Source organism: Ruditapes philippinarum, unplaced genomic scaffold (genome assembly GCF_026571515.1).
Source record: "Ruditapes philippinarum isolate M1 unplaced genomic scaffold, ASM2657151v2 ctg2428_1_1_1_1, whole genome shotgun sequence".
NCBI classification, from domain to species: domain Eukaryota; kingdom Metazoa; phylum Mollusca; class Bivalvia; order Venerida; family Veneridae; genus Ruditapes; species Ruditapes philippinarum.
This window is the reverse complement of record NW_026864474.1, coordinates 72,968-98,707: the sequence shown is the minus strand read 5'-3', so window position 1 is coordinate 98,707 and position 25,740 is coordinate 72,968. Positions and strand designations below refer to the sequence as shown.

The 25,740-nt window shown below is 32.2% G+C and overlaps 2 protein-coding genes across 3 annotated transcripts; one reads left to right on the top strand and one right to left on the bottom strand.

Annotated features, from left to right (window-relative positions):
* The first annotated feature begins 2,281 nt into the window (after positions 1-2,281).
* On the top strand, positions 2,282-24,411 carry LOC132725737 (uncharacterized). 2 transcript variants are annotated; one of them, XM_060710926.1, is made up of 3 exons: positions 2,282-2,311; positions 20,939-21,291; positions 22,920-24,411. In XM_060710926.1, exons 2-3 carry the CDS (start codon positions 20,960-20,962, stop codon positions 24,274-24,276), a joined length of 1,689 nt encoding a protein of 562 aa, XP_060566909.1. In that variant the 5' UTR covers positions 2,282-2,311; positions 20,939-20,959; the 3' UTR covers positions 24,277-24,411. The 2 variants fall into 2 exon arrangements, with proteins under 2 accessions (XP_060566909.1, XP_060566908.1); XM_060710925.1 differs by lacking the exon at positions 2,282-2,311 and adding an exon at positions 18,082-18,150.
* On the bottom strand, positions 13,785-16,473 carry LOC132725739 (uncharacterized). Its single transcript, XM_060710927.1, has 2 exons — positions 16,096-16,473; positions 13,785-14,289 (listed from the first exon to the last, which is right to left on the bottom strand). The coding sequence occupies exons 1-2, from the start codon at positions 16,243-16,245 to the stop codon at positions 14,116-14,118; spliced, it is 324 nt and encodes a 107-aa protein (XP_060566910.1). The 5' UTR covers positions 16,246-16,473; the 3' UTR covers positions 13,785-14,115.
* Positions 24,412-25,740: the final 1,329 nt, after the last annotated feature.

The following is a 25,740-nucleotide window of genomic DNA, read 5'->3' as shown; positions in this document are numbered from 1 at the left end:
AAACAGTGTTTTTCTTAAACAACAAAAGATTTATAAATTGTTATACAGCATACAAAAACAAGTTACTGAAAAAACTGTTATAAGAAAATATGAATGTGAACATTTAGAATATAAAATTTACTTTACTGGCCATGTGTGACCTTTTAACTGAACTGTGTTTCCCACCTGAGAAGCTCCATTTCAGATTATTATTTTTGACTGTCTGTAAAATGGTGGAATTTCTTACATTTATTGGGAGAGAGTTTCAAACTCTTGAGTGTGATAGAGATTTTCTGCATAAATCAAGTCTTGGTTTTAGGGTTTAAACTAATCTTTGCTCATTAGATCTTATTTGTTTATAGTAACTGACAAATGTAGTATTATCTTAAAATAATGTGTATGAAAAAGAAATACTTTTACCTCAGTAACTTGTAAGTTAGAAGACTCAATAACTTGAAGTTCCTCGCCTGATCCTGCTATAATATATATTGTGCCATCAGGACCTTCAATCACTTGTGTTTCCTGTAGATAAGATGCCTCCCCTCCTTGTCCTAAGCCTACAAAACACATAAAGATTTAGTTACTATAATGTGTTCATTTTAATGTGACGTGACACGTAAATAACATTTCAGTTGTCCCAGTTATCAGTTACTTGACCTTACCTATATTTTTGTTTGTTTGTTTCATTTTAACGCCTTTTCCCAACAGTATTTCAGTCATATAGGCGGGCAGTTTCCCTAACCATCGTTCCTGGAGAGTTACAACAGTACTAGACTACCCTTCCTCTGTGCTAAACTTCCAACCCATCTCCCAGGGATTCGAACCCACGCCAGAGAGGTAACTGGATTAGAAGTCATCTAATCTAACCCCTTGACTACGGTGGCGGTCCCTTACATATATAAAGGACCTCTATTATGCTATAACATTCAAGTCTTATTGTGGTGAACATTTTGTCAGGAGCTTATCTTCTACATCCATTGAAGGATTTTATTATTACTTGTTACAAAAGATGTTCAACAACATAAGACATATCTAGAGAATGACTTCTACATACATTGAGGAAATATGACTAGGAACAAATATGACCACTGTGACGCTGTGTGCCTCATACATATGTTGATATACTTCATGATACAAAGCTAATTATTTACCAAGCAACACCTAATTTAAACTACACGAAGCATAACATATTGTTTACCTATAAGGTATACTTGTTGTTGCCCATCATTTTCTTGTATCACGTCTACATGTAGCTCATTTTGTCCTCCCTCGACTTCATGTCCCTCAACAATCTCTAGTAAATCTTCCTGATGTTTATTATCTGTTTTCACAATGATTGGAAATGCGTGTGACGTGGCATGTCTTGTTGCATTGTCAAATCCTTGTTGTCCTTGGCAACGCGATATCGAGACTTAATGTGACATTTCAATTAATTATTACAATGAAACGACTCACCACATGTACCACACTGGAATGTTGTTTCACCATGGAAAGATAATCATATATTACTGTGGATGTAAAACTCAATAAAATTGTACAAAATGCTCAGCGTGAAAGAAATCTTAAAATAAATTCACATAACTTTCAAGATGTTTAAGGAAAAACATCTATCTATTTTACTTTCTTTTCAGTCCAGACAAAAAACATTGTACATATATGTTGTCCAATATACAACCTTTAAAGAACTATTATATCATACTATAAAATTCATGTACTTATATACAACGAAATACAATCCTGATACTATTTAGGCACACATTATTACAGCTTGTACGGTTAGTGGTACAAATTCAGTGACCGAGGAAGAGAACCTAATCTTTTACCGCAACCTAAGCAATTTTAAACTGGAATATTTACTATTTTTATTTGCCATGTTTTCATACAACTGAAAGTGGTTAATCCTTTTGAACTTCGGATCTCATGGCTTATTCGAATATTAACTTGATCAACACTTTAGCGGAGCATTAATAGAAGAAAAAAAAAACACTTTCTATCTATTTGGAAATATATCTTACGACTTCTAAGGATGTATGTTACGAATGATGTTCTGTAATAAAATGTATGATTCACAGAATAAAACATAGAAATATAAAGGACCACAAGAATGCATATAGGCAACACATTATCATAATAAAATCGACTCTTACAAATCTTATTTTACATGTTGTTATCGCTAATGTACATTATTTTGAGATAGATAGATTATTTTTACATAGTTTTGAAGAGGGTTTTCTTTCAGATAAAAGGACAGTTATTTGGTGGTGCGCCACCTATGTGGGCGTGAATTCGAAAGGAAAACTAGAGAAAAGAAAATTAAGCAATGAAGAGAATAGTAAGTTTTTTAGGTTTGATAACATATATTGTATATCTTTTAACATTGATGCACTTTTAATATGCATTAAAAAAGTTAACAAACGCTAATAAAAAGGGAGTGAACTTATTGATATTTAAAATAAAGTTCTTTGACGTTAACGTTCATGAAATGATTTCTTCGGTAGGGTTTGTTGTAAATAAATTTAAATCTGATTTATATACTAATTTTATCAAAATTTAAAGTACAGTGCCATACTAATTCAGTAGTGTTAAACGTATGCATGTAAATATATAGATTTGTATGACTGATGTTTAAGTAGAACTATAAATGCTTTCTTGCGGTTGACTTAAATGAATGAATTTTTGTGTTTCGGTAGGGAATGATTCTTAGACGGGGGTACAAGAGGTGGGCGATGTGTGATGTGTTTTCTTTTAGTCGAAGAGTCTAATATGCTTTCGTTTTAACCTTCATAAAATTTCCTCCGTATGATGCCTATAGTGGCCAACAGAAGCTGACTTCCTAAATCCGACTTTCAAGATTCATTCAATTCCATTATAATTTTATTATATTTCGACATGAAAAAGTTATCATTATAAATTTGTGCTTAATAGCTATACTATAGTGGCTGATTCATGCAATTCGTGTTTTCGCCCCGTGATGCTGCGAAGCGGAAGGTCGAGATATAAGAAACATAAATGGCTGTGGCATAACGAAAACACGCTAATTAACGAGGGCGCTGGGGTGAAGTTTAATAAAGAAAACCTCGCCCGCGCCCCACCAACTGGCGTGTTTTCGTCCCGCGACCCCGCCAAGCAAAATGTCGATAATTAACAAGTTAAAGTAGCAGGGCCTTGGAGCGAAAAGATGCTTATTTGCGAGACCGCGGGGCGAAGTTAGTGAACTTACACCGCGCCCTCGTTATTTTGTGGGTTTTCGCCCCGCGACCCAACCAAGCGAGTAGTCGAGAATCAACAAGTTAAAATGGCGGAGGCACGGAACGAAAACACGCTTATAAGCGGGCGCTTATTTGTGTGTTTTCGCTCCGCGCCCCGCCGTTTTAACTTTTAATTTCTCGACTTTTCGCTTGTTGGCTCTTGAGGCAAAAATGCGAATGGCACAAATCAGACACTATATTAAACAGTTAAAATACATGTATGAATATTTCTGTTGACTTGGTTTACTATGTAAATATTTAAGCGCGCTAGTTTAAAACCCTTCTAATCTAATCTTTGTCATTTAGTATAGATAGTGAAATATTATATTAGAAATTTATGTTCATTGTAAATGTTATGTTATATTATCGTTCGCTAGTATTCAACTGTCTCCTTCTGTAATCAGAAGGGGGAGGCATCCGGGACGCTGAAAGCTTGGGGTTGAGTGCAGGGACGCAGTCAATTTAGCCTAATAACACCACCCTGCTTGATTATGTATACTGACTGACAAGCACCATTCACTTCTTCACATTAAAATCAGCATTGCTTCTACCACAGCCTGTCTGCTTTTTAAAAATTTCGCCACTTAATATGAAATCCTGGATCTATCTTTGGTCAAATTTATTCAAAAGGTTTTACACATGCCAGAAGCAAAATCTGAAGAAAAAAAACGAAAACGAGTCTGATTGATTACAGGCAATAAATGTATCATATGCTAGAGCGACTGTACCTGATTCAGTTGTATATTTTAACAAATGCGCCAAATTGAAATATGTCGTTGTTGTGGTTGTTGTTTGTGTTTGGGTTTTTTTCCCTACTTTTTTCAGTCTAACAAATCGCAGTTATTATAAAGCGTATACAAGAAAAGCATTGATGCAAAGCATCAAAGGGCGTCCAAGCAAGAAATGCAGAAAGTGAAGATGAACTTAGAAGTAGACGTATTATGACAATATATTCTTATAAACTTTTCAATGGTTAATTGGTTTTTACCAGAATGAACAGACGATAGACATTGTTCATTATGAACTTTGATTGGCATGCTAGAGATTAGAATATATTACTTGTTATTTCTTTATGATCGTGATTATTAACAACGGATATACATGCATACAATCATTTATAATCCATATATTTAACTCATGATCAACACGACTCTTGTGGAATTGTCCCTTATTATGTTATCGCTATTAGCGAAGACCCCCTCTTAAGGTATCTGTTCACACTTAGTAAAAATATGATACTGGTTATATTACCATGTTGAGCATAATTGTTTATTATACAATAATTGTAATATCTATTTTAATATAAAAATACAGATTTTATGAATATTGTTTCCCTCTCTTTTTGTGTTTTATGTGCTATTTTAATACTGAGTTTTTTATGTTTACTACTCTTTTTTATTAAAATTGTAAAATAAATTTTAAGAATTCAATTGTCATATTGACCGACGATTATAAGTCAAAACTTAACTGGAAAAAGTCTGTAAATTATGGTTAATGTTTCAAGATATAATATTGTTTATTTTTAAACCATGTACAGGCACATTGGTATTTTTCTTTATCGTTTTTTTTAATTATCAATCGATTGAATAATTCATAAAATCTAATTTGTAACTTTGAATAATTCCTCGGCATCTTTACTAAACACGAGTAACAAATTAGATAAAATGTTTCAAAGTTGATAGTGTCATATTAATACCATAAAAATGTACCTTTTTTCTCAATCATTTTACATATTTATTGTTTTTATCACATATAGATAAAATAAACATGCTATTGTTGTTGTTGTTGGCTTTTTTTTCGAATTGTATGTTTATGTATAATCAATAAATTTTTAGATCATCAACTCATTTTTGTATTTTACCATACCATAATAACCCACTGTGTACTAAAAATGATAAATAAAAAAACCGAAGAGACGGAATTGTTAATCGGAATGATCGGCTTTTATTATGACCGAATAAAAGGCTCGAGAAGTTGCTGTCGCCCTTTCACAAAATCTCATTTCATTCCATAAGGCGCCGCGCTTCGGCGCGGACGCCAATTATTAGTTAAAAAGCTTTTGAGCTATATAAACGGTTGTTTCCTTTAAAACCTGAGCCACTAGACGAATGTTACAACAACCGTTTATATACGGCCATATTACCTGTCAGGAATCTTGATAAGAAATTTATAACACACCAAATTTCTTTTTTTTCCGGACAAAAATAAATTTTTTCATGGTTTGACTGCAGCCGTGTATATAAAATTATATTAAATTCATGATTATCCATTGAAACGGCGTTTCAAATGTGCAGTATTATAAATAATAGTATAATACTGCTCGTTTGTAACGTCGCTTTTCATTGGATAATCGTGACGTTTATATTTAATAATTATCAAGATTGTTGACATGTTATATGGCCCTATATATAGAGGATATTTAAGTTTTTTCTATAAATACATGATTTATTTTCATCGAGTGGTATGAAAATAAATATTTCATGAGTGGCGGCAGCCACGAATGAAATATGGTAATTTTCATGCCACAAGATGAAAATAAATCATGTATTTATAGAAAAAACTTGAATTTTATGTTTATTATATACATTTTTCTTTTTTTGACATTAAAATTTGAACGACTTTTCCTAAATTTTTGTGTACTGGCAGAATTTAAAAGAAAGTAGTCCGGCAAGACACCAGTGAAAATACGGAAAATATGTTTCACTGCAGTGAAAAATAAATTTTTACAGTGAAAATACGGAAAAAGAAAATACGCATTTTATTTTATCAATATTTCTCAATATTTCATTTACAAATATATAATAAAAACGGCTATTTGTAAATATAATCCGAGACGCTAGGCGAGGGTTATATTGCAAACAACCGTTTAGATACGGCCATATAACCTGTCACTTATCTTTATAACGAATTTATAATATAGCAAGCATCATTTTTTAAAGAAAAAAGTATGATTTCTTCATGAGTCGACAGCAGCGGTGTTTATAAAACTATATAAACGTCACGATTATCCAATGAAAAGTGACGTTACAAACGTGCAGTATTTTAAAGTTTTAAATACATGGCTACTGTCGATTTATAAGAAATCTCACTTTATTCCTCTAAAATTTTAAAATGATGCTTACTTTATTATAAATTCGTTATAAATATTTCTGACAGGTTATATGGCCGTATATAAATGGTTGTTTGCATTATAACCCTCGCATAGCGGCTTGAGTTATATTTACAAACAACCGTTTATATAGGGCCATATAACCTGTAAAATATCTTTATAACTAATAATTTAACATAGATGGCAGGGGAGGCAATTCAGATTTACTTTTAGTTTCAAATACATTTGCTAAAAAACAGTTCAAGTGCAGAAAAAATATTTCGGATACATAGAATATGAAAGCATGCTTGAAATGTTCAATTTCACTGCAGAGTCCTTTCTAAATAACGTATAAGTTATCTGTTTAAGTTTGGGTATTTCCGTAAAATTTAACTACCGGTATGTTGAGAAATGAACAAAGGTCTTTTTGACACCGGACAAACGATTATAAAATATGTGTAGATTAAGCGTAAGGTAGCTGAATTACCTTCCGAACCACATAAGTAGAATTACAGTATATTATGTAAAAAAACAAGCCACACAAACACGGACATTCAGTAATTATTAACCTTTATAAATGCATGAAATATTTTTATTAGCATATTGTATAAGGTAAAGCACTAAAATATCCAATAGAAGCCCCTAAAGAAAATTTAATCCCGAGGTAAAACCACGAGCTCTTGTATTACTTTATATAAAGCAGATTTTTGCCCCTTCCCGTTTTTTTATCCCCTTTTTGTGCCTTATCTTTTGATTATTGTGGGGGCAGTGTACTGTGAACGTTGCTCTCCCGTATTGATCCTTATTCTCATATTTCATATTATTTTTACTCCCTTTGATGTACAGAAATCAGAACGAACATGAAACATGGCTGAGGGAGATGATTTGACTTCAATAAAAGATAGCTCGGATGCTGACTTTGAGTACACTTGCACACCATGTGGGGATGATAATATCCGAGAAGAGGCTGTAAAGTTTTGCCCAGTATGTGACGAATAGCTGTGTATATCATGTACACGACAACATGGTCGACGTAAAGCTTTACGGTCACATACGTTACAAGATTGTGATGCTTCAACAAAAGGGTCCACGGTAACCATGGTTAACAAGTGCCGATACCATCCAGATCGTGACATTGAAATGTACTGTGGAGAACATGATATGGTGTATTGCACGAAATGTATTGCCACAAATCACAGGTTTGTTTACATTAAGTATTTACCGTATTTATGCTTTCTTTTCCTTGTTTGTTAAAATGTATTTCTCAGTTTTGAAGAATGGTATGCTGGCTTAAGTGGTCATATGTTCATTTGCCCTAACTGTGACTCTGATTATGTACAGTGATCGAATTCATAATGACTTAGTGTCTTTAAAGTGTTTTCTTTTGCTTTGTTATACGGCATTTGTAAATGTTAAATGTATATACACTTAGCCATTTATGTTGAGTTTAGTCGAATTAAATAATGATTTGTTATGTTAGCGTAACATATTACCTCGTGTCGTATTTAAACTTGCCCTAAAGCCATCTGGGCAAAAAGAAAACCGGGTTAATTTAAATTCACAAATAATCACTACATTGCTCAAATAAAATTCACTGCTTGGATTTCTGCTTGACTTTTCTCAGGTTGGTAAACATCTAAACATGCTCTTATTGCCATTAATTAACATAGTTAAACATAGTTTGACATTTTCTCAAGAATTATAAAAATAAGTTTTTTCTGGGACATAATGTGCCTTAAAACTTTAAATAAAATTCAAGGGAAAAATCGTAAATGAAAACAACCTTATAAACTATTTTACTGATTTGCCCCTGTAAGTGAGTTTTTAAGCTCTTTTATGTTCATTTTCTGGAAAAGGTTATTAAAATCAGTGTTAAGTTGAAAAAATATTTATTATTATAATCTAAACATTTACATAATAAGATACGTACATAAAATCTGCTCTTAAAAATGAGTTAAAAAGAGCAATAAACGTTAGCTGACCGATGCAGACTGCTCAAAATATTGGATAATGACAAATTTAATTAAATTTCTTGGTTTGTTTTGATCATCATTCAGTTCAATCCAACAAAGTTTAATAAAAATTTTCTGCTCCAGTTTAAATTTTCCTTTTCATTAAAATTGAGATGAAAGTTGTCATTACAAGGCGCAATGAGATTTTGTTGGTCAATAATACAGCGACTTGACAGTTTTGACACATTTCATGTTGTTTTTTAAAAAAAATTTCTATTTAGATATCCAATACACGATTGAATATATTCATATATTTCATACACACATCATTTGCTTGTGCTGCACATGAGTGTAGATTTTTGTACTTTGATCACGAAATGGTTTCTTTCATGTAGGTATGATAAAGATCAATGCCAGATCAAAATGTAGAAAATACAGGTTGATAGAGCAAACCCTTTTCGAAACTATGCATTTTAATTAGTGACTACTTAGAAATGTTGTTGCGATATGTTACATATAATTTTATTCAATAATCAAACATGAAAATATAGAAAAGATGACTGAGATTAAAAAGAAAATATGATTTACTTGTAAGTCATAGCTAACATTTTCATTTTGATAATTGCTTTGTAACAATGAAAAAAAGGACGTGCTGTGGACAATAAGAGAAGGACTTTTCGATTTAGAATGTTAAAAAAAACATAGTTTTAGTTTTGCATTGATGTTGTTCTTTGAATAAAAGTTTGCTTATATTCCTTTGACCATTATAAAAATTATGCTAATACAATTCTCATATTTTCTGGATATTTCAGACTTGTAAGAAAGTGAAAGCGGTGATGTTTTATTTAGCTGTTTAATCGATATAATTATTTTTCCCTTCAGAGCTTGCAGTGGAATACTTAATTTAGAAGACGTTGATATTTCTTTCAAATCAGCAAATGGAATGCAGCGTTTAAGTTCAGATATGGTTAACATTCAAAAAGCGTTTTTTTAAAGAGACACTGAACAGAAGATGCAGACGAACAACAATAGCATTGAGAAGCATAGAAATGACCTAATTTCACAGGTAGAGGCAATTGAACTTGACTTGATAGAACATATTCGAGAAATTGAAGCATGAAGCATTGAAAGCTCTGGAGACAGAATATTCTTTGGTTAAAGAGGAGCTGGAGACAAATATCTCTCAAATAAGTTAAACTTAAACAAGAATTTCAGAAAACAAGTAGCCAGCTACAGACAGCCCATAATCTTAATATGAGAGAACAATTTGTTCAGGACAAAACTTATTCAACAGACTGTAAACGATGCAATGAAAAGTGATTGAACAAAGTGAGGATAAAGGTTGTGTGTGTTTACGTTTACAGAGAATACAGAATTAAAGTATTCTATTACAACATCAACATATCTAGGGCGTTTGTTCAGAGACTAACAGAAAGGAAAAAATCTATTAACATCAAAAGGATATATCAAGTAAGTTTTACGGGAGGAGATTAATATATCAAGATGACTAATGACCGGTACCAACAAATGCTACATTAATGATTATATGTCAGCTTGCAGATGGATACAATCATACTGACTGACTTTCATAATAAGAGGATAAAGGGGGCTTGATGTGAATTATAACATTAAAGATTTTTTGGGATCCTAGAATCATATCCTACCAGGTAATTTCTGTTGTATTACTGGTTAATTTCTGAGGTGCGCGGTGAAACTGTACAACAAACAAAGTTTGGTTTTGGTATATCAATAGGAGGCTCATTATCTAAGGTGAGAGAGTAATATCGTTAAGGTGGGAGGCTACTTGGGAATGAAATATCGTGCTGGAGAGCTGTGGGTATCTGATGTACAATGGTTAGAAATGTATACAGTATGACTGGTACATTAATAAAGTCTATCAGAAATGATGTCGATGGTCAACGCATATTTAAATCATATATACAACAAATGGCTGTCAGTGGAGATACTGTTATTGTAACAGATTCTAGTGATGGTGCTATCTGTCTGAACAGAGATGGTACGGTGAAGAGAGAACTGAGAGATAAAAGGCTTGCCGATACAAGTGGCGTATGTGTAGCCAAGGATGGGACAGTGTTTATTTCTGGTTGTAGATCAAAGAACATCATGATGTTTGATAGAGATGGTAAATGTCTGGGCGAATTAGTTGATAATAAAGGTGGTCTTAAGAATCCATTTGCTATGTGCTATGACAAAAAGAAAAACTGTGTATTAGTTGCTTCTTTCAATAGACAAATTAGTGTTTGAATATCTCTCATTAAACAAAGAAAATAGAAAGAATTTAGCAATACTCTTTACTGCAGGAATTTATGTTTTTCTATAATATTAGCTAATGGAGTATTATACAACAACAGTGTATATCAGTTTATAATGAATCATATATATCTAAGGAAATATCAGTCCGGCAAAAATGTAATGATTTCTATTTGATGTATAACATGCTTAATACATCAATGTATAAAAGACACATGTCATGTAGACAATTTAACATAGATATAATAGAGAAAATGTATAAGCGATATTCAATTGTTTAAACGACTGAGGAATTGTTAGTGATAAATAGAAAAATATGCCAAGGTACTTGTAACATGTCACCTATTTAAATCAATAGAAACGCATTATAACTTTTCTAATTATATAGCAGACATATTTTCATGTAGCTTTTTAGGTGAAGACAAGTCTCTTATTAATCTGCAATATATTATGTATATTGTATTACGAAATGCTGATTTATACATGATTATTTGTATATATAAATATATATGAAAATAACCTTCTTCTACAAGCACCGGCACCTATGAAAATAGGTGTCATTTCCCCCTTGGGCGTAAACATTGCTTACCTTTAGTACTGGTGAATCCAAAAACAGGTAAGAGAGTTTGTCTATAAGTTTATAGACTCATAAACAATCAAACAAGAATACTTCTGTATAAATTGATAAAGGCAATAATTTTATAAAAAAATAAATACTTGGTCATATAACTGTGCCTTTGTTATTGAGCAGAAACACACATGTCCACTAACGAAATGGACATGTACCAACCTTTTAGAAGTGGGTGTTTTTATACAATAATTGGTAATAAAAATATAAAAAATTAAAACGTAATTTTATCATATTTTATTTTCATTCAATATTAAGGATAAACAAATTAATTTGTCAGGTAAAATAAACACTCACAATGCTATGAGATGACTATCAGTCTAACATTTATTTGATCTTAGCACAAAATATATATGCAAGTACCCAAAGAATTTAATCAGTTTAAATTTATGTAATCACAAAATCAAATATACATTTGAAATAAATACAGCATATTTTATACTGTTATGAATTATAATCAACAAACATAGTATGATTTTAACATTTACATTGTCAATTTACATAACAATAGGCTTTTATTTTTTCACAAATGATTGATTATGTAAGGATAACAGGTTTTATTATAATACTTTTAAATGAAATATTGGTGAAATAAAATGCGTTTAATCCCAGACTTCTTTCTTCTAAATTCAGGCAGTACACAACATCACTTATAAAATATTAATTTTATTTTCATATCTTAGGCTTATTTTTTCACAAATGATTGATTAAGTAAGGATAACAGGTTTAAATGAAATATTGATGAAATAAAATGCGTTTACTTCCAGACTTCTTTCTTCTTCATTCAGGCAGTACACAACATCACTTTTAAAATATTAATTTTATTTTCATATCTTTCAATGAAAATAAATCATAGAAACTAGAACTCTGCGAGTTGGATGTGTTGCCTTGTCAACAGTTTAGCTGTCAGTTGGGCATTTTCTTCTTAAATAGAGGTTATTTATAACAGTTAACATTAGTGGCATTTGAACTGATTGTAAGGATGTTACATCAGGATTAATAAAACTGTTTTATTATCAAAAATAAAAAAAAAACATGGAAAAGTTTTACACTGACAAATTAAATGGAGGACTCTGATGGACTTTTTAGCACTGCACTTCAGGTCAATGAAAAAAGCTTACAGTCAAACTTATAGTGACTAAGTTATGCTATAGACAAGCGTATTAAGTAAGAAAATGAATGGGCAATAACTCAAACATCATTAAGTGCAGAGTATAAGTTCTTGTGCACTGCTTTCTTCTCAATGAAATCCATCATCCTATGAAGTTGCAAGTCAATTGCTTTTAAAGTGTAGGAGAATTGGCCTGGACAAAAATAAAGTATTAAAATCAACAAATGGCAATAACTCGAAAATCATGAAGTACAGAGTACTGGCTTTAAAGCACTGCACTTCTTCTAAATGAGATCTATTATCCTATGAAGTTTCATGTCCATAGCCAGTGTTTTTTTCACCAAAATATTCAGCAAAATTCGGCTCCATTTCCCCCTCAAAATAGTATTTTCAACCCTCTCAAATCCTAAATTTCCACCTATATAGCAGCCCGAATTTGCTTGCAATGAATATCATTTTTTATTTGTTTGGGTCGTCAGACCAAACAAATAATGGTAGCGAAATTTCAGAGCCTAATGCTGTTAATTGCAAATGCCTAAAGTAGTCCACTTTTTTGAAGCGGTTACTTCCCTTTATATGTACACTAACGCCGAAAAATTCAGGGGAGATCAATGCGTAAAGATTGTCAAATGACAGGCGAATTTATTTTCAAGCAAAATAGTTCCCGAATGGTCGAATATTTCTAATATTGTTTCATTCTTTATAGATATACATGCTTACAGTAAGCTCATTGATTATTTACATCTGTGTTAAACAACAGGTTTACCGTCGAAATATATGAGTTACAAACCCTAACTTAGAATAATATGGTTTTTCTTCAGGCCAGTAAGATAAAACTTCACCGTGGCTGAGGGGTTTGCACGCTCGCTTATGAAATAGTGGTCTGGAGTTCAAATCCCAGTTGAGGCAACTCATTTTTTTTTCATTTTTTAAGTCAAATAAACATTGAATTGATTATCAGTATTGTAATAAGTCTTTTAGCCAATTTACTACAGTTAAAACACTGGAAAGCATTGTTGGCACTTTACAAAAACAAATTTGTTTATAATCTCACAACCTTCACCTTTCTGACATTCTGAGACCCAAACAAATTCAGCAAATTGTGCTTTGATTTTTTTTTGCAACTAACTGCCGAAATATGTTTTATCTTATGCCTGTAAGAGTTACTGTTAAGCAAGGTTGTTTACAAATCGTTCTCTGGTAGGTAAGGGGAGCTACTCTCGGCGTCCCAACAAGTTTAACATGCGACGCATCAATATTTTAGATCCGTACGTATGTTAAGAAAAAGAAACGTTTTTTAAACTTGTGTTGCAAGAGTCGCTTTCCTTTTCCACCGCAAAGAAAACAATATAAAATACGTAAACAAATAAAATTCCCCCTCCTAATGCATTTTCCCCCCTCCAAAGGACTCCCTTCCCCCAAAAGTGAAAAAAACACTGATAGCTTTCTTTACTTTAGGAGAATTTGAAATGTCCCGGACAATTATAAAATATGAAAATAACAAAGGGCAATAACTCAAAAATAAGAAGTGCAAAGTACCGATTCTTATGCACTGCTCTTCAGGTCATTGAACGATGCATGTAAGAAGCAAGACTATGGGGACGCCGCGACACTGCCACCAACAAAAGTAATCCTATATGTGGACTTTTTCAAGGTGACACAAAAACATGAATTTCCTCTATGTACTTACCAATGGATGTGTAGGCAATCTCTTTATGTTTGTTCTCTTCTTTTAAAGTAAATGATATAAGATTTAACATTCAATAAAAAATATCAACATGTTTTTCTAACAAATAACCAGTTAAAACTTGTCAAAAAATAACCATGATGATAGTATTCTAATCTAATTTAACCACTGAAGCTTCACTCGCCATGTTTGCCAAAGTACTTAATGTCTGTTCTTCACCATCATTCATGACCAAAATATTTCCACTACTAGAATCCTTTATATGTTCCACTTGTTGTATCTGCTCTATAACTCCTCCCTCTACAATCTCACCCTCCTGAACAAGCTACAAATATAATGAAATGTTGTTTGTTCAGTTATAGGGTACATTCCTTGTCTGTAACTTTTTTATCGATCATGGTATCAATGACATTTTGTATTTTGTTTGCTTGAACCTTACTTGGCATCATACCCTGTTAGACTTGGACTTCAAAATGTGACCTTGACCTTTGAGGTAAGGGTCCAGGTGTTATGCATGACACATCATCTTATTATTGTAAATATTTATTTGTGCCAAGTTTTTACAAAATCCCTTGACTGATGAACAAGTTATGAACTGGACACAAAATACTTTCTTTAACAGACTGTGTTTAGGTTTGACCCCAAAGTGTGACCTTGAAGGTTGGGATCCATGTGTTGTGCCTTATCCATAACTTACCGTCTCTTTATTGTGAACATCTGTACCTAGCATTTTAAAATCCCTTGGACGATGAAAAAATTATGGACGAGACACAAAATATACCCTCCAACAGACAAAATGTTGACCTTTAATCACCGAGTGGGACCTTTTCTATGACCATTTCATATAACATACATGTACCAGAACTTTAGTAGATATAATAATAATGATAATAATAATGATAATAATAATAATCATAATGATAATAAAATTGGTAGTAGTAGAAAAAATAATGACTTTATTTCAAGACACATTACATTTAGTCAAGCCCAGTCTTCCCTATGAGCCTATATCAAATATGTTCAGTAACAAAATGAAATTATTCTCGTATCGGATATAGCTTGAATGAGCGTTTATGTATGGTTTCTGTGCCTTAAGTTAAATATGGAGTGATACCTTAAATATTTTCTTTTAACGGTGCACGTGTATTTCGTGGGTTAGTGGGGTAGTATATATAGTGTTTTCGCGGTTTTTCTTCACTCGACGCTTGCATTTGGTGGTACTTAAATAATCTGTTTAAATACACCCCACCCGACCCCATCCCTTCTTACAACAAACGTTTTTGTAATGAAGTATTTTAATACACATAATTCTTGCTGAATGTCTTAGGCTTTTTTCATTATTCTTCAAATGACACACAAAAAATCTTTTCTTGAAATATAACTTATTAAAGTTGCATAATTTAATGAATTTTCTTTGTTTTAATGAGCATAACTTGTTATCTAATATTTTACAGATTACACAATATTATTCTGTTTTGTAATATTTTGTAACCACGTATTCAGATCTGTTTTAGTTTCGTTTCAGAGTTTCGGATACAGCAACAATGCTATACATCTGATGAATCCCAAATACAAGAACATAACAGATACAAATAAATACCGATTGATTCTATTAATTTGTAATATGTACTACCAAATATTAAGCGTTATTCCTATGTAATTGTTGTTGTTTCTTGCTATAGTAGATAAGAGAATAATTGATTTACCCTCGACATAAGAGGGAGTAACAGTGTTTTTCTTAAACAACAAAAGATTTACAAATTGTTATACAGCATACAAAAACAAGTTACTGAAATAAACTGTTATAAGAAAATATGAATGTGAACATTTAGAATATAAAATTTACTTTATTGGCCATGTGCGACCTTTTAACTGAACTGTGTTTCCCACCTGAGAAGCTCCATTTCAGATTATTGTTTTTGACTGTCTATAAAATGGTGGAATTTCTTACATTTATTGGGAGAGTGTTCCAAACTCTTGAGCCTGAATATGATAGAGATTTTCTGCATAAATCAAGTCTTAGTTTTAGGGTTGAAACTAATCTTTGCTCATTAGATCTTAATTGTTTATAGTAACTGACAAATGTAGTATTATATTAAAATAATGTGTATGAAAAAAAACAAACTTTTACCTCAGTAACTTGTAGGTTAGAAGACTCAATAACTTGTAGTTCCTCGCCTGATCCTGCTATAATATATCTTGTGCCGTCAGGACCTTCAATCACTTGTGTTTCCTGTAAATAAACTGCCTCCCCTCCTTGTCCTAAGCCTACAAAACACATGAAGATTTAGTTACTATAATGTGTTCATTTCTAATGTGACGTGACGTAAATAACATTTCAGTTGTCCCCAGTTATCAGTAACCTTGACCTTACATATATTTTTGTTTGTTTGTTTCATTTTACGCCTTTTCCCAACAGTATTTCAGTCATATAGGCGGGTAGTTTCCTAACCATCGTTCCTGGAGAGTTACAACAGTACTAGACTACCTTCCTCCGTGCTAAAGTTCCAACCCATCTCCCAGTGATCGAACCCACGCCAGAGAGGTAACTGGATTAGAAGTCATCTACTCTAACCCCTCGACCACTGTGGCGGTCCCTTACATATATAAAGGACCTCGATTATGCTATAACATTCAAGTCTTATTGTGGTGAACATTTTGTCAGGAGCTTATCTTTTACATCCATTGAAGGATTTTATTATTACTTGTAACAAAAGATGTTCAACAACATAAGACATATCTAGAGAATGACTTCTACATACATTGAGGAAATATGACTAGGAACAAATATGACCACTGTGACGCTGTGTGCCTCATACATATGTTGATATACTTCATGATACAAAGCTACTAATTTACCCAGCAACATAAGACCTAATTTACCTAACACTCTACCTTTTAAACTACAAGAAACATAACGTTTTTTACCTATAAGGCTAACTTGTTGTTGTCCATCATTTCCTTATTGTATTACGTCTACATGTAGCTCATTTTTGCTCCATCGACTTCATTTCCCTCAACAATCTCTAGTAAATCTTCATGATGTTTATTATCAGATTTCACAATGACTGGAAATCCGTGTGACGTGACGTGTCAAATCGTCATTGTCATTAGCAATGCGATACCGAGACTTAAGACGTTTCAAATTATTTTTACAGTGAAACGACTCACCAAATGTGTCACACTGGAATGTTGTTACTCCATGAAAAGATACCCATATATTACTGTGGATGTAAAACTCAATAAAATGGTACAAAATGCTCAGCGTGAAAAAAATTTATCTTCAAATAAATTCACATAACTTCAAAGATGTTTAAGGAGAAATTACATCTATTTCACTTTTTTCTCAGTCCAGACAAAAAACATTGTACATGTTGTACAATATACAACCTTTAAAAACTATGATATTATACTATAAATAGCATGTACTTATATGCATAGAAATACAGTCCTGATACTAATTAGACAAACATTATTACAGCTTTTTGGGTTAGTGGTACAAATTCAGTGACCGAGGAAGAGAACATTATATCTTTTACCGCAACCTTAACAATTTTAAACTGGAATATTTACTATTTTTATTTGTCATGTTTTTAAACAAGTAAAAGTGGTTAATCCTTTTGAACTTCGGATCTCATGACTTATTCGGATATTAACTTGATCAACACTTTAGCGGGGCATGAATAGAAGAAAAAACAAACACTTTCTATCTATTTGGAACTATATCTTACGACTTCTAAGAAAAAGCTTTTGGTAGATCTAAAATGATGTATGTAACGAATGATATTCTGTAATAAAATGTACGATTCACAGAATAAAACATAGCTCTGACTTCCATAACTTTATATGTCGATTTTATTTGACGTTGTGCGACAGTAACAGGTCCAACAGTACTAAAAAACCTGTTCGCTGAAGTATCTTTAGCTAAATAAGACATAGAAATATAAAGGACCGCAATAACGCATATAAGCAAAACATTTCCGTAGTAAAATCGAATCTTACAAATCATATTTTACATTTTGTATTCGCAAATGTACATTGTTTTGAGATAAATAAAGTATCTTTTAAATAGTTTTGAAGAGGTTTTTCTTTCAGATAAAAACAGTTATTTGGTGGTGCGCCACCTATGTGGGCGTGAATTCGAAAGCAAAACTAGAGAAAAGAAAATTAAGCAATGAAGATAATAGTAAGTATTTTAGGTTTGATAACATATATACATGTATCTGTATTGTATATCTTTTAACATTGATGCACTTTTAGTATGCATAAAAAAAACAACATCTGTATAAAGTTAACAAACGCTAATAAAAAAGGGAGTGGACTTATTGATATTTAAAATAAAGTTCTTTGACGTTTCTCCGGTAGGGTTTCTTGTAAATAAATTTAAATCCGATTTACAAATTTAAAGTACAGTACCAGAGTACTTCAGTAGTGTTAAACGTATGCATGTAAATATATAGATTTGTATGACTGAAGTTTCAGTAGAACTATAAATTCTTTCTTGCGGTTGACTTAAATGAATGGATTTTGTGTTTCGGCAGGGAATAATTCTTAGACGGTGGTCAAGAGGTGGGGCGATGTGTGATGTGCTTTCTTTTAGTCGAAGACAACATTCATAAAATTTCCTCCGTATGATGCCAATAGTGGCCAACAGAAGCTGACTTCCTTAATCCCGACTTTCAAGATATTCCTTCCTTTCCATTTTATTTTAGTATATTTCGACATGAAAAAGTTGTCATTATAAATTTGTGCTTTATACCTATACTATGGTGGCGGATTCATGCCATTCGTGTTTTCGCCATGTGATGCTGCGAAGCAGAAAGTCGAGAAATAAGAAGCTAAAATGGCTGGGGCGGAACGAAAACACGCTAATTAACGAGGGCGCAGGTGAAGTTTAATAAAGAAAACTTCGCCCGCGCCCCGCCAACTGGCGTGTTTTCGTCCCGCGACCCCGCCAAGCAAAATGTCGATAATTAACAAGTTAAAGTAGCAGGGGCGAGGAGCGAAATAATGCTTATTTGCGAGACTGCGGGGCGAAATTAGCGAAGTTACCCCGCGCCCCCGCTATTTAGTGGGTTTTCGCCCCGCGACCCCACCAAGCGAGAAGTCGAGAATCAACAAGCTAAAATGGCGGAGGCACGAAACGAAAACACGCTTATAAGCGGGCGCTAATTTGTGTGTTTTCGCTCCGCGTCCCCGCAGTTTTAACTTATAATTTCTCGACTTTTCGTATGCCTGGGTCTTGGGGCAAAAAAACGAATGGCACCAAATCAAAAACCATGCTAAACAGATTAAATACATGTATTAATATTTTCGTTGACTTGGTTTACTATGTAAATATTTAAGCGCGCTAGTTCAATACCCTTCTAATCTAATCTTTGTCATTCAGTATAGATAGTGGAATATTATATTAAAAATTTATGTACATACGACTGTACCTGATTCAGTTGTATATTTTAACAAACGTGCCAAATTGAAATGTGTCGTTGTTGTGGTTATTGTTTGTGTTTGGTTTTTTTCATACTTTTTTCAGTCTAACAAATCGCAGTTATTATAAAGCGTATATAATATATTATTAGTTAAAAAGTTTTTGAGCTATATAAACGGTTGTTTCCTATAAACCTGAGCCGCTAGACGAATGTTACAACAACCGTCTATATACGGCCATATTACCTGTCAGGAATCTTGATAAGAAATTTATAACACACCAAATTTCTTTTTTTTTTCGGAAAAAATGGGATTTTTTCATGGTTTGACTGCAGCCGTGTATATAAAATTACATTAAATTCACGATTATCCATTGAAACGGCGTTTCAAACGAACAGAATTATTAATAATAGTATAATACTGCACGTTTGTAACGTCGCTTTTCATTGGATAATCGTGACGTTTATATTATTAGTTATAAAGATTGTTGACATGTTATATGGCCCTATATAAACGGCTATTTGTAAATATAACCGAGCTGCTAGGAGCAAGCACCATTTTTTAAAGAAAAAAGTAAGATTTCTTCATGAGACGACAGCAGCTGTGTTTATAAAACTATATAAACGTCACGATTATCCAATGAAAAGTGACGTTACAAACGTGCAGTAATAAATTTTTTTAGATACATGGCTTCTGTCGATTTATAAAGAAATCTAGCTTTATTCCTCTAAAAAATGATGCTTACTTTATTATAAATTCTTTATAAATATTTCTGACAGGTTATATGGCCGTATATAAATGGTTGTTTGCAATATAACCATCGCCTAGCGGCTTGGGTTATATTTATAAACAACTGTTTATACAGGGCCATATAACCTGCCAAATATCTTTATAACTAATAATTTAACATAGTTGGCAGGGGTGGCAATTCAGATTTACTTTGAGTTTCAAATACATTTGCTAAAAACAGTTCAAGTGCAGAAAAAATATTTCGGATACATAAAATATGAAAGCATGCTTCACTGCAGGGTACTTTCTAGATAACATATCAGTTATCTGTTTAAGGTTTGGGTATTTCCGTAAAATTTAACTACCGGTATGTTGAGAAATGAACAAAGGTCTTTTTGACACCGGCACAAACAATTATAAAATATGGGTAGATTAAGCATAAGGTAGCTGAATTACTTTCTGAACCACATAAGTTCAATTACAGTATAATATGTAAAAACAAACCACACAAACACGAACATTCAGTAATTATTAAATGATAAACCTTTATAAATGCATGAAATATTTTTATTAGCATATTGTATAAGGCAAAGCACTAAAATATCCAATAGAAGCCCCTAAAGAAAATTTAATCCCGAGGTAAAACCACGAGCTCTTGTATTACTTTATATGAAGCAGTTTTCTGCCCCTGCCCGTTTTTGTATCCCCTTTTTGGGTCTTATCTTTTGACAATTGTGGGGTCTGTGCACTGTGAATGTGGCTCTCCCGTGATCCTTATTCTCATATTTCAAATTATTTTTACTCCCTTTGATGTACAGAAATCAGAACGAACATGAAAAATGGCTGAGGGAGGCGATTTGACTTCAAAAAAAGATGGCTCGGATGCTGACTTTAAGTACACTTGCACTCCATGTGGGGATGATGATATTCGAGAAGAGGCTGTAAAGTTTTGCCCCGTATGTGACGAATATCTGTGTACATCATGTACACGACAACATGGTCGACGGAAAGCTTTACGGTCACATACGTTACAAGATTGTGATGCTTCAACAAAAGGGTCAACGGTAACCATGGTTAACAAGTGTCGTTACCATCCAGATCGTGACATTGAAATGTACTGTGGAGAACATGATATGGTGTATTGCACGAAATGTATTGCCACAAATCACAGGTTTGTTTATATTAAGTATTTAGCGTATTTATGCTTTCTCTTCCTTGTTTGTTAAAATGTATTTCTCAGTTTGAAGAATGGTATGCTGGCTTAAGGGGTCATATGTTCATTTGCCTTAACTTTGACTCTGAATCCAGTGATTGAATTGTTAATGACTTAGTGTCTTTAATGTGTTTTCTCTTGCTTCGTTATACGGTATTTCAAATGTCAAATGTATATACAGTTAGCCATTTATGTTGAGTGTAGACGAATTAAATAATAATTTGTTATTTTAGCGTAACATATAACCTCTTGTCGTATTTAACCTTGTCCTAAAGATCTAGGCAAAAAGTTCCGGTTAATTAAAAATTTAATTCACAATTAATCACTACATTGCTCAAATAAAATTCAATGCTTGATTTCTGATTGACTTTTTCAGTTGTAAAACATCTAACATGCTCTTATTCCATTAATTAAACATTGTTAAACATATGTTTGACATTTCTCAAGAATTATAAAGAAATAAGTATTTCTGGGACATAATGTGCCTTTAACTTTAATTAATTCAAGAAAATCGTAAATGAAACAACCTTATAAAACTTTTTTCTGAGTTGCCCCTGTAAGTGAGTTTTTAGCTCTTTTATGTCATTTTCTGGAAAAAGTTATTCAAATCAGTGTTAAGTTGGAAAAATATTTATTTATAATCTAAACATTTACATAATAAGGTTCTTAGAATCTGCTCCTAAAATTGAGTTAAAAAAGAGCCATAAACGTTAGCTACCGATGCAGACGGCTCAAAATATTGGGTAATGACATTTAATTTAATTTCTTAGTTTGTTTTGATCATTATTCTGTTCAATCCAACAAAGTTTAAAGAAAGTTTTTTGCTCTCGTTTAAATTTTCCTTTTCATTAAAATTGAGATGAAAGTTGTCATTACAAGCCGCAATGAGATTCTGTTGGCCAATAATACAGCGACTTGACAGTTTTACCACATTTCATGGTGTTTTTTTATTTTTCTTATTCGATATCCAATACACGATTGAATATACCAAAAATATTCTTATATTTCATACACACATCATTTGCTGATGCTGCATATCAAAGTAGTTTTTTGTACTTTGATCACGCATGACGAATTTTAATAGGAATAAAGGGTTTCTTTCATGTAGGTATGATAAAGATCAGTGCCAGATCAAAATGTAGAAAATACAGGTTGATATAGCAAAGCCTTTTCGAAATTATGCATTTTAATAAGTGACATTTTAGTAATGATTTTGCGATATGTTACATATAATTTTATTCAATAATCAAACACGAAATGTAGAAAAGATGACTGAGATTAAAAGAAATATGATTTACTTTAAGTCATAGCTAACATTTTCATTTTGATAATTGTTTTGCACAATGAAAAAGGACGTGCTGTAGGACAAGAAAAGAAGGATTTTTTCGATTTGAATGTTAAAAGGAACATAGTTTAGTTTGCATTGATGTTGTCTTTGAAAGAAAAGTTTTCTAATATTCCTTTGACCATTATAATAATTATGCAAATACATCTAATATTTTCTGATATTTCAGACTTGTAAGAAAGTGACGCGGTGATGTTTTATTTAGCTTGTTTAATCGGAAATAATTTATTTTTTACTCCAGAGCTTGCAGTGGAATACTTAATTTAGAAGACGTTGATATTACTTCAAATCAGCAAAATGACATTGAGCGTTTAAGTTCAGATATGGTTAACATTCAAAAGCGTTTAGAAGACACTGAACGGAATATGCAGACGAACAACAATAGCATTGAGGAGCAAAGAAATGACGTCATTTCACAGGTGGAGGCAATTGAACGGGACTTGGTACAACATATTCAGAAATTGAAGCATGAAGCATTGGAAGCTCTAGAGACAGAATATACTTTGATTAAAGAGGAGCTTGCGACAAATATCTCTCAGATAAGTAAAGTTAAACAAGAAATTGAGAAAACAACTAGCCAGCTACAGACAGCCCATAATCTTAATGCGAGAGAACAATTTGTTCAGACAAAACTGACACAACAGACTGTAAACGATGCAATGAAAGTGTTTGAACAAAGCGAGGATAAAGGTCGAGTGTGTTTACGTTTTACAGAGAATACAGAATTAAAGTCCATAATTAGAACATCAACATGTCTAGGGCGTGTACAGAAAGTAACAGAGAAGAACAGTCTATTGACATCAAAAGTATATAAAGTAAGTTCACGGAAGGAGATTAATGTCAAGATGACAAATGACAGTAATCAATGCTACATTATTGATATATGTCAGCTTGCAGATGGTACAATCATACTGGCTGACTATTATAATAAGAGGATAAAGAGGCTTAATGTGAATTATAACATTAAAGATTGTTTGGATCTAGAATCAAGTCCTAGAGGTATCTGTTATACTGGTAATTTTGAGGTCGCTGTGAAACTTGTCAACAGAAAAGTTTGGTTTATATCAGTAGGGAGCTCGTTATCTAAGGTGAGAGATATATCTGTTACAGGTGGAGATTACAACGGAATGACATATTGTGATGGAGAGTTGTGGGTATCTGATGTAAATGGTGTAAACGTATACAGTATGACTGGTACATTGATAAAGACTATCAATAATGGGGTTAATGGCCAACGCATATTTAAATCAAATATACAACAAAAGGTTGTCAATGGAGATACTGTTATTGTAACAGATTATAGTGACGGTGCCGTCTGTCTGAACAGAGATGGTACGGTGAAGAGAGAACTGAGAGATAAAAGGCTTGCCATCACACGTGGTGTATGTGTAGCCAATGGCGGGACCATGTTTATTTGTGGTGGTACTTCACACAACATCATGATGTTTGATAGAGATGGTAAATGTCTGGGCGAATTAGTTGATAATCAAGGTGGTCTTAAGAATCCATTAGCTATGTGCTATGACAAAAAGAAAAACTGTGTATTAGTTGCTTCAGTTTCATCGGACAATTTAGTTGTTTTGAGTATATCTCATTAAACAAATAAAAAAGAATTTAGCAATACTCTTTACTGCAGGAAATGTATGTATTCAATCATATTAGCTAATACAATATGATGAAACAATTGTGTATATCAATGTTAAATAAATCATATATCTAAAAAATATCAGTCCGGCAAAACATGCAAAGTGTGTTATATTATATATCATGTATATAATATATAAAGACACAAGTCATGAAGACAATTCAACATAAATGTCTTTGAAAAAATGTATAAGCGATATTTAATTGTTTTAACAACTGATGAATATGCAAGTGAAGAATAAAAAACATATGACAAGGTAATTGTAAAATGTCAACTTTTAAAACAATAGATGTGTCTTATAACTGTTCTAATTATATAGCGGAAATATTTTTATTGTAGCTTTTAAGGTGAATTGTTTTTTTTTTATAGCCGACAAGTCTCTTTTAAATCTGCAATAGACTGATTATGTATATTTTATTATGAAGTACTGATGTGTAAATATAAGTATATATTTGAGACTGAAATAAATATATCACTAATAACTTTTTTTAGCAGCTGCACCTATGGCAATAGGTGTCTTTTCCCCTTGAGCGAGAAACTTTAGACAAATTTACCTATAGTACTGGTTAAATAAGCTTATAGCTAAAATCAAGCTATAATACTTTCTGTATAAATAAATAAAGGCAATCATTTTATAAAAACATGAATACTGGGCCTTGGTTATTGAGCAAAAACACACATGTCTACTAACGAAATGTACATGTACCCACCTTTTAGAAATCGGTGATTTTATATGATAATTGTTGATAACAATATAAGAAATTAAAACGTAATTTTATCATGTTTTATTTTCATTCAATAGTAAGGATAACAAATTAATTTGTCAGGTAAAATAAACACTCACAATGCTATGAGATGACTATCAGTCTAACATTTATTTGATCTTAGCACAAAATATATATGCATGTACCCAAATAATTTAATCACTTTAAATTTATGTAATCACAAAATCAAATATACATTTGAAATAAATACACCGTATTTTATACTGTTATGAATTATAATCAACAAACATAGTATGATTTTAACATTTACATAGTCAATTTACATAACAATAGGCTTATTTTTTCACAAATGATTGATTAAGTAAGGATAACAGGTTTTATTATAATACTTTTAAATGAAATATTGATGAAATAAAATGCGTTTAATCCCAGACTTCTTTCTTCTAAATTCAGACAGCACACAACATCACTTATAAAATATTAATTTTATTTTCATATCTTAGGCTTATTTATTCACAAATGATTAAGTGAGGATAACAGGTTTTATTATAATACTTTTAAATGAAATATTGATGAAATAAAATGCGTTTAATTCCAAACTTCTTTCTTCCAAATTCAGGCAGTACACAACATCACTTATAAAATATTAATTTTATTTTCATATCTCTCGATGAAAATAAATCATATTTTCA

Excerpts from the sequence above, each read along its gene's own strand:
- LOC132725739 (XM_060710927.1), bottom strand. The coding sequence starts at position 16,245 with ATGTGTTTTGTAGGCTTAGGACAAGGAGGGGAGGCAGTTTATTTACAG. Across the intron at positions 14,290-16,095 it reads CTAACCTACAAGTTACTGAG|CTTGTTCAGGAGGGTGAGAT; the intron begins GTAAAAGTTTGT and ends TTATATTTGTAG.
- LOC132725737 (XM_060710926.1), top strand. The coding sequence starts at position 20,960 with ATGGCTGAGGGAGGCGATTTGACTTCAAAAAAAGATGGCTCGGATGCT. Across the intron at positions 21,292-22,919 it reads TGTATTGCCACAAATCACAG|AGCTTGCAGTGGAATACTTA; the intron begins GTTTGTTTATAT and ends TTTTTACTCCAG.